This window comes from Zeus faber, assembly GCF_960531495.2.
Source record: "Zeus faber genome assembly, chromosome: 17".
Classification (NCBI taxonomy): domain Eukaryota; kingdom Metazoa; phylum Chordata; class Actinopteri; order Zeiformes; family Zeidae; genus Zeus; species Zeus faber.
In genome coordinates this window covers 20,874,959-20,884,958 of record NC_137204.1, presented here as the reverse complement: position 1 = coordinate 20,884,958, position 10,000 = coordinate 20,874,959, and the positions used below count along the sequence as shown (strand labels likewise).

The window sequence follows — 10,000 nt, the reverse complement described above, 5'->3', positions numbered from 1 at the left end:
CCAGACCAAAAATTCTTTACGGGGGTGCTTGGCTGAGTGTGTGGAAGTTATATTTTTGTGTCAGTTACCTCGACCCAAAAAATAAATTTACATTCGCGATTTTATTGCAAAAAGCACTGCCGGTACAAATCGTTGGCGCTTGTGGTTATTGTTGTAGTTTAAAACATTTGAAAGTGATATACATCGTAGAAGCGATTCTTTTGACAAGGCTGCTTAGTGATAATTGGATGCAGACTCATTAAAACACAAATCACCGGTGCCGGTGCTCCGTCAGTGTTGCTCGTATCTTAACGATAACCATTAGGGGTGCGGTTGAGGGTCGAGAGGATCCGTTAATAATCCGCGTTTGTGTTTTTTTTTTTTCTCCTGGAAGGTTTGGAATCCACCCGGTCGCTGGACGCATGCCCGGCCAGCTCAATGTGCTGCTGGCAGAAGCCGGCGTACCGTACGATATTGTTCTGGAGATGGAGGAGATTAATGAGGACTTTGCCGGTAAGACCTGTCCCTTCCTCCGTCGATAAATCTCTTGAGATGTTGTGAGAAGATTTGTGTTTTTAACGAATAACAGACCCGGTTCAGGGCTCTGTGCGTGACGACAAAAATAACCGTTATTTAGTTTTGTCCTTTCTTACCGCGGTTTTCTTGTTTTCTATATAGGTTTGTTTTTTTTATTGTTGTTTTTTTTTTGTATTGAGTGCATTTCGGTGACGCCATTATCTAGAAAAGTCATTTTTATTCTTATTCAGATATTGACGCTCTGAAAAGATCAGCGCCAACGCAGACTAAAGCAAATTGTTTAATCGGTGTAGTTTTTCCTGGACGAGCGTCCAGGAAAAACTACACTTTTGCAACAAACTTTTGTTTTTTTTTTCCCGTGCGTGTGCCTCACCAGAAACGGACCTGGTGCTGGTGATTGGCGCCAACGACACGGTAAACTCGGCGTCCCAGGAGGATCCCAACTCCATCATCGCCGGCATGCCCGTGCTGGAGGTGTGGAAGTCCAAGCAGGTGAGATGGCAGATTACCTCAGGACTTTATGGGATTTTTGACACCCCGGCGGATTTTAAAAGATCTTAAAAGAATCATAAGGAAATCTCTGATCTTAAGTTTGGTTTAGAGTGTTTGTCTGTTGGTTTAAGGTGGCCACAAACACTTCAGGTGATCAGTGTCGGACTCGTCTAGATATTCTCATCTAGACTATAATATCAGGTTGGTTTGATGTTCTCTTCGAGTCTTGAGTCGTGGCTCCCCGGATGCGGGACCCCATCGCCGCCCTTTCTAAATTCAGCGGTGGAGAAGTCGCCATACTTAGGTAAGGTTAAAGATACCTTACCCAAATATTACTTCTGGGAAAGTCAGAAGTCAATAGTCAGTCAGTTAATACACTACTTGAGTAAAAGTCAAACGCATCATCATTTCAAATCCTTCATTTTTAAAAACCACGTCATTGAGATTCAAGCGGCCTACAATGCCCAATCAAGTCAGAACTTTTCAGAGGTTTTTGTCCCCTAGCGGAATAGCCCCATCGGCCCCCCTCAACACAGACCAGTCTTCTCCCATCACCATTCACCTCCTCCCAACCCCCCCCCCCCCCCCCCCCCAGTCGTTAGAAGTCTCTGTGGTTTAAATTTAGAGAGTTCAGAGTCTGCCAGTGAGACACATCATTAGCTGATTGTTTAGTCTGACTTTGTGTAAATCACAAACCAACAACAACAACAACAACAAAAAGAAAAGCCCCTGCTGTCTGAGCGGGCCCTTAAATGCGCACACACACACACACACACACACACACACACACACACACACACACACACACACACCGGCCTGAGGAAACGGGCTCTCTTAGATAGGCAGAGGCTCCTGCGCTCCAGGTGCGCTCCCATCCTGATCCCATTATCGGTGACTCTGTCGCTGTGGAATGATGACATTTGGAGCATCCCATTGGCTGCTCTCCTGGATGCGCTTCCATGATATTCCACAGACTCCCCCGGGGAAATCACCAACAAGCAACGACTTCACTACGATCATACACAGCCGTAGACGCACAACGTACATGTATATATGCAAGATGCCACAGACGTGGATGCTTTTCAGTATTATCATTTCAGAAACGCCTAATTTCGTACTTGTGTATTAATTGTACTATCAGTAAATGTTTATTCATATAGCATTTATATTGTTTATTTACATGGCATATACCGATCACAAAGTGCAAATCAAGTTTAATGTTTTATTTGTCAAATGCTTGACATAGCAAGTGTCTTTTCATGCCACTTGCACTGCAGGTTAATATTAATAAAACAGGTTGTGGCGATACTTGAATAAAGCAAATGAAATACATCTTTTTTGAATAAAAAAAAAATGAAGAAGAAAAAGCGGGGGGGGGGGGATACAAAGTTTAGAGTGAACCTAAAGACGTAAATAGAATAGAATTACGCACACACAGATACAGACAGAATTAAACCGAAACAGATGGTTCTTTAGCCGGTACTGGTGTTGTGCCCTTTAAAAGTAGTCATTTCTCCACGTAATCCCACAGTAAATAAATACATAGTGTAATGTTGCTTTTTCCAAGCGCAACACATATTAAATACATTGGGATTAAATCAATTTGGTCTGCACTTTAGCTCTGCCCACGCGTGCCCTGGATGGGATCCCTTCCAGTCCTGGTGCCAACCGCTGAACACATTTAGCTCTGGTTGCACCGCGGCTCCGAATGGAAACAAGTGGCCCATGCATCACAGATGAAGGGGAAGGATGAGAGCGGATGAAAGGGAATGAAAAGAAGAGTGCGTGCGTGCGTGCGTGCGTGCGTGCGTGCGTGCGTGCGTGCGTGCGTGCGTGCGTGCGTGCGTGCGTGCGTGCGTGCGTGCGTGCGTGCGTGCGTGCGTGCGTGCGTGCGTGCGCGCGCGCCCCTTTGTTCTGCGGGTGAGAATCCAGAAAACACCTGGATGTCGGTTTCTTTCCACAGTTCTCACCGAGCTGTTGATTTGTGTCTCTGTTCCACCACCGCACAGTTCCAGCTGATCGACATGCGGCGGAGGTGATGGAGGTGGAGGGAGGGCTTTATTCCAGGCGAAGTTAAACAATCTTGAATCTGCAACGCTCAAACTTAAATAACTCAATCAATGCATTGTGGTTTTAATCGGTTTATATAAAAATATTTTTTTTTTATAGTATAGTATAAGCATTCACATGAAAGTTTCCTAATAAGATAAGAGAGTACTTTATTGTTTACCCAAAGGGGAAATTCAGGCATTGCAACATCTCAACGGGGAAGCATAGAGTACAGAGTAGGAGAATGTACACTCAAATTACAATATATACATAATAAATATGAACAGTATATAAAATATCCACAGTTTGACCAGTAATGTCAGTTTTGAAAGTACACCAGTAGTTTATAAAGTACAATTCCTTTTTGCCTTTGTGAATTGAAGGCATGTAATTAATTGCTGGTGCTGGCTCCAAACGAATAATAAACCGGGACAAAAAGAAGAAAATGAGCCACTCTCTCTAACTCTCTCCATCACCCGTCCCAGTTTTGGGACCTGAATAAAGGGGCACGGGCACTCTGATCGCCGCTGTGGTGAGGACGTGTGCTGTACTCTGTACTCCATGTGTGTTTTCGCCGCAGGTGGTTGTCATGAAGCGCTCCCTGGGCGTGGGCTACGCGGCGGTGGACAACCCCATCTTCTACAAGCCCAACACCGCCATGCTGCTCGGCGACGCCAAGAAGACGTGCGACGCCCTGCAGGCCAAGGTGCGCGAGGGCCTGGTGGAGTAGGCCGCTTCGCCCACCGCGCGGCTCCAGTGGGGGCAAAGAACCGGTGTAGGGGGGGGGGTCGGGGCGGGGTCGGGAGACGGAGGACAATGCGACACGGTTTTCCCAAACGCATCTCCGGAACCGGGATCGAATCCTCACGACGAGATGCTTTTGGGAAAACCCTGCGCTGTCAACGGGAGAACGGATTTAAAGCTGTCGTAGAAAATGCTCTTGTGGAGTAGTGGCCGCGGGGTTTAGGTTCGGTAGATGCAATACACAGTGTGTGTGTGTGTGTGTGTGTGTGTGTGTGTGTGTGTGTGTGTGTGTGTGTGTGTGTGTGTGTGTGTGTGTGTGTGTGTGTGTGTGTGTGTGTGTGTGTGTGTGTGTGTGTGTGTGTGTGTGTGTGTGTGCGCGCGCGCGTACTTGAAAACTGATTTTAGACGTTTCCCCCTCTTGAAGAATATTCGCCAATTAAGGATCGTCACCGAGGGGGAAGCCTGAGGCACCGTGCGCTCTGGGTCACTTCCTTTCAGCCGCTTCAAATAGTTTCTCGCAACAATCCCAAATTTGTAATCGCGCATTGAAAATCGATTGTAATAACGAAAATGATGAAATGATTTAGGAAAAAAAATATATATATATTTTAGCTTGATTGGATCTGAGGAAATAGATATTGGCTTGACCACATGAACTACTTCTGAAGAAATGAACTCGTTCCGAGTCTCAACTCGGAACGAGGCGGCGAGCAGCTTAGTTAGATGGATGAAATGTTTTGTTGCTTTGTTTTCCTCCCGCTGTAAAAAAAAAAAAAAAAAAAAAATGTCGCAAGATCGTCTGCACTTCCTGTCATGATGGTAAAATAAGTTATCTTTGAGGAATAAGTTTGCTTAACAAACAAGTTGAACTGTAATACCTCCCATTTTCTGAGAGGAGGAGGAGGAGGGGGAGGGGTGAGGGGTAGTGCAAAGTTTTTGTACAGGTTAGTTCTTCCAGTAACTCTTCACAGTTCCTGTTTTCTACGCTAGTAAGACATTTTTGTATTTTGGCCTAGAAATTAACAAATCTAGAGTGTGATTCAGTGGTTTATGCGCATACTATTTGCCTTTGCCTTGTGTGTGTGTATGTGTCATTGTGATGATCCCTGTGCCTCGTGTGTGCAATCGTCACACATGGATCGGGAAACCTTTGAAATCCATTCGGACCCCCTCACCAAACCCGCAGCCTCGTGGCTGCTCGGATCGATCGGTCGAATCCAGAAATGAAGATTCGCACTTAGCGGGATCAAAGGCGTTGCCGCTCTGATTAAACCGGGCGGATTTCCGTCGCCGTGTTTGTGCAGATCCTTGTGTGTTGAACTTTTTTTGTTTGTTTTTGTTTTGTTTTTTTTGTCTTGTTTTCCCAGTTGTTCATCTGTTACTTTGACCTTTTGCGGTGAAGAGTATTTTTTAAAAGTGAAGGTGGCCTCAATGTGCATGATATCCTCCCCACGTCGCCATAGACGGATGAAGGAGCGGGGCGTCGTCTTAAGACGTCGTTAAAATAGTGAAAATGAGGTTGATGTCGCTCACAGTCGTACCATGGAGGTGGTTCGGTGTCAGGACGGCCAGTGCAGTCAGAGCTCTTGCTTTTCCAAAAGTAAACGTAAAGAAACCACCTCTGCGTCTTTTACATTTTTAATAGGCTAAACCACCTCCTCATCTTTCACACTTTTAACAGACTTTGCTATGTAATCTTTAATTTTATATTTTTTGCATGCATGCATTGCCCCTCAGATCTGTAACAGTACTGTTTGAAGTTAAGGTGGGGGAACGGGGTCAGGACGAGGCTAACGGAACCTCCTGCTGTTGTTGTTGTTTTTTTTTTTGTTGTTGTTTTCCTTGGCTTGGCACCTGATGCGTTGACCATGACAACTACCCTACCTCTCCGTACGCCACAACATGACCAACAACCTTCGTAGATCTTTCCTCTGACCAATCACCTTTGTAAGGAGCCCATTTACAGACTCTGTATTTGACCAGTCCTTCTCTGTAAGATGCCAATTTCTCCCGAAATCCCTCCCTCAACTCCTCATGTGTCCTTAACCCCGACCAACTGCCTTTTGAGTTTGTGTTCACGTTCTTTTTAACCATCGGTTACCTCAGTTTTTTTCTCAGCAGTTAATTTTTTTTTTGTTTGCGTTTAAAGTTTAGCGTAGGGCTGCAAACAGCGTGGCTGTGCTTATTTAGGGTAAAGTAAAGATCTAAATGTCTAATTTACGCAAGCCAACGCACTCCATCGCCAAAAAAGACTTGAAAATATCGAACAATAATTCCATGCTGATAATTGTACGGAGGCTTAATTTTGTTCAACGGTTATTTTGGACCCGGCGTTTTCCTGGAGTATTTTTCTAGAGCCCTGCCTTTGTGTCCGGAGCTGCTTTGATATGAGGCTGTGGTTAATGTGACATTGAGGTGCACAGTGCTGGAGAGGTAAATGAAATGTACTGTACTGTAACCACGGAGCATTGTCATCCCTAATAAACATGGATATACACCTGATCTGTCCTCAACCTTTCATTTATCCGTCTCTGATTAATGCATTAGCAGCGCACGTCTATTTGTAAAGTTTTATAAAAAAAAAAATTATATTTAATATATATTATATTTTTGTATTATTTATTTATTACTCTGATAATATTATTCTTACTTTAACAGGCTGAAGGGAATACGTTTGAGACATTATAAAGTTAAGGAGGAACGCTGGAATTACTAAGTATTAGTAGTGTTTGGAAGTGGTCCCATAAGTGGCCAATTCCAGAACAATTAGAGGTTCCTACTTTTGGTTTTCGGTAAGTGAATTCCTTAGTGTAGTAAGTAAAAACGTGGTGTTATGATAAACATTATTTGTTTCAATATACACCGCAGCTCCCACAAGCCAAAAAGTCTCCAGGGGACGATTTGGCCACTTTAAAAGTCAGGTTTCCACCAAGAAAAACCCCCAAAAAAACAACAAAAAAAAAATGTTCAGAAGTTTTTGATTAAAAATAAATAAATACTTTTTTAAAATTAATAATTAAAAACTTTTTGGGAGACACTTTCAGGAATTTATAAGCTTTTATCAGGGGATTCAAATAGTTTGAGTTTTATCATAGGGAAGTGAAGTGGAGACGCATTTGAAAGTAGTAATACTACTGTGTTCAATGGACTGTTCCTTAGAGTGCTCCTTCTAGCGCAGGGGACAGAAGACGCTCTGCACTTCTACCTCAAATTCACACTGGACCTGTGGGTTACTACATAACCGTCTGTTTGCAATTATTTGAGCTGATCACATGCATTTCACGAAATTGTCCAATTCCGCATTAATGTTAAACGAACGACGTTGGGACGAATGCAATTCGATCCGAGGCGGCGGGACTGCCCGCTCCCCCGGGTGGACTTCCGTGCCTTGCTTGAGGGCACCTCCAGCGTGTCGTGCCTCAAGACGGCGTACTCCATCACACGCGGCGTTTTTCCGGAGATCGAAGATTGAAGATGCGCCGAGGCCGCAGCTGCGACTTTAAAGTGTTTCTCGGCCGTGAAAAGGATCGCATGAGGCGGCCATAAGGGCCCGGGGATGATAACCTCAGATTAAATATCACTTTCTGTAACATCTTTTTCCCACATCCAGGCGGCACTTGATTGCTATTCATCGCCGGGAAGGGGCAGCGGGGTGAGCTGGAGGTACTTAAAGAAGGGAGTGGTTCCTGAGGAGATAGAGTAGAGAGATAGCGCTCAGACAGGGATTGCATGTGTTTGCGATGAGGGTGATGAGGGTGTAACAAGCGGCACTCAGACGGCTCTTATCTGCCCTGGTCCTGCGGCAGATCTGAGGAGAACTGTCACTCCCACGGGAGAGGTGAGATGCAGAGATAGAGGGCAGAGGCCAAGGGGGGGCCGTGGGGTCGCTAACTCGACGGTCTGTGGGTCTGCAGCCATTAAACATGAGGATGAAACTCTTTATTTGTTGGTGTGTAAGTATAGCCTGGATTTGGACGGTTTCGATACCCGTGTGTCCTGATCGCGCCCTTTGGGACCTGGGAAATTTAAACGGGTGGCGTGTGTGTGTGTGTGTGTGAGAGTGTGTGAGATCTGCGACCCGATAAGCTCCCAGGTGACGGCCCCCCTCAGCCGGAGCTGGTGTATTGTCGCAGCGCCGGTATTTATCCGGCTCTGAAGCGCGGCCACAATGAGCCTCCATCCACCTCCGCCTCCACCTCCCCCCGCGGGCCGGGCTTTCTCTCTCTCTCGCCAGCCGCCTGCAAAAACATCCAAGAGGTTGTTTTGCCCGGCTTTGCGTGCGATTTGGTGAGAAAGTTATTATTTAATGATTTGAAAAGGGAGTTTCTCTGACTGGCATGCCATGGTGATGCGGTGCTCGATAAGCGCGGTGCAATGCAACGTCTGCATGTACTCCTCTGCAAATTATGATGGGGGGTTTTTTCCCCTTATAAATACACGCACGCAATTCTGTGCTCCCCTGCGCTCCCCTTGTCTTGTCAAGCGTAAAACGGTGTCACTTTGAGAATATTTCAAATATATTTCAAATCCTTCCGAATTGACAGAACTCTCTGGGTGTATTTCGGTATCGTATAAGGCCAGCGTCCTATTCTACCTCCCTCTCCTCCCCGTGACTGCTCCACCATCAATTTTGATGAACCCATGGGCGCTCCGTCTTGGATCACAAAACGATCCAGAATTCCGGAACGACGACAAAGAGATGGAGAGGAGTACATCATTATTGGATTTGATTTCCGCGTTCGGCTCGGTCGGCGGCACCGTCGGCTCGCTCTTGTTCGTCGGGGGTTCGCCTTCCCGCCCATGCCCCCCCCAGCAAGGCACTGGCTCCAGAGCCGTGGCTGCCCTGGCTGCCCTGGCTGCCCTGGCTGCCCTGGCTGCCCTGGCTGCCCGCTGCTGCCAAAGAGTGAGGACGGGTCAAATGGAAGAGGACGAGTTTCCCCCGGGATCCAGAGAATGATCCTCCTCCTATGATGGGAACCAAACTCAGACCCTTAAGCCCGACAAGCATTCTACTGGTTTCTAGAGCAGTATTACTAGTGTGTGTGTGTGTGTGTGTGTGTGCGTGTGCGTGTGTGTGTGTGCGTGGGTGGGTGCGGGTGTGCGTGCGTGTACGCATGAGGTAATGCCTGTTGAAAAGCTTGCAGATGTAACAATGTGTTTGGAGAAATGTGCGCACAACAGATGCGACTAGATTGATCCGTTGTGTGTGTGTGTGTGTGTGTGTGTGTGAGAGAGAGAGAGAGAGAGAGACAGAGACAGAGAGAGAGAGAGTACTGTCAGCAGATGTGGCCGTTACAAAGGCAGTTCTTTGCTAACAAGCGTTTTCACCGATACCAAAATGTACTCTGCCTTTCAACTGAACCACCGTCACGTCTGGAGTCGCCGTGTGAGACCAGGGCTTCAGGAATCTACGCTATGTCTGAGCTGCAGTTACTAAAAAAAATAGAAATCCAGGAACAATTTTTAAAAATGTACGCTTCTAACCCTAATGCCCGATCAATACATTTTAAAAGTATACAAATGTTCTTTGTAAAAAAAAAAAAGGTATTTTTTTTTTTCCAATTCATTACAATGGGTCGTCCCACTTTGCCTCCTCATAACGGTGCCCACTTAACTAATATTGTCTCTATTTTCGGGTTTTTGAAAATTTGAACAATATGGTGAGAAACCGAACTTGAAATGATGTCTCGGAGCCACTGCCGACGACGGTGATGTGTATATTTTTTTGTCAGACCTGCTTGATTATTGGCGGTTCCGTCTTTTCGCACACATTTGTCATCGTCTTTGTCGGCGGGACCAGGAGGTCGTTTTAAGGTGGTTTCTCACCGTATCGGTGGGATTTCCCAAAATCTGAACACATGGCCGCTTTTAAAAATGTGATCGGTCGCCGGGAGAACGGCCAGAGGGGTGATGTGAAGTGTGTGTGCGTGCGTGCGTGCGGGCGTGGAATAAGGAACACGCTAAAACTCGCTTTGACACCGGCACGGTCCCGGCTAAAACCTTTCTCGCCGATCACCAGATAAATAAAGGGGCCCCAGCACGGACCCCCCTCCCCGATCCATCCATCCCTCCGGTTCTCCGCTGCCACACCGGCCTCGTTATTATTGTTATCGCCGCACGGCCGCCAGATGGATGGTGTTGTGTAGGTTCTCCGGTTGCAAGTGGTGGAACTGCTCCCTTTCATCCTGGTTCCTGGCCA

The 10,000-nt window shown here is 46.3% G+C and overlaps 1 protein-coding gene across 2 annotated transcripts in view; it reads left to right on the top strand.

Annotated features, from left to right (window-relative positions):
* The window catches only part of nnt (nicotinamide nucleotide transhydrogenase), a 36,748-nt gene extending 32,922 nt beyond the window's left edge, over positions 1-3,826 (top strand). For both annotated transcript variants that reach the window (XM_080018410.1, XM_080018411.1), the window contains exons 20-22: positions 374-492; positions 893-1,008; positions 3,638-3,826. In XM_080018410.1, the coding sequence (XP_079874536.1) occupies positions 374-492; positions 893-1,008; positions 3,638-3,787 (385 nt within the window). In that variant the 3' untranslated portion in view covers positions 3,788-3,826. The remainder of the gene's footprint in view (positions 1-373; positions 493-892; positions 1,009-3,637) is intronic.
* Positions 3,827-10,000: the final 6,174 nt, after the last annotated feature.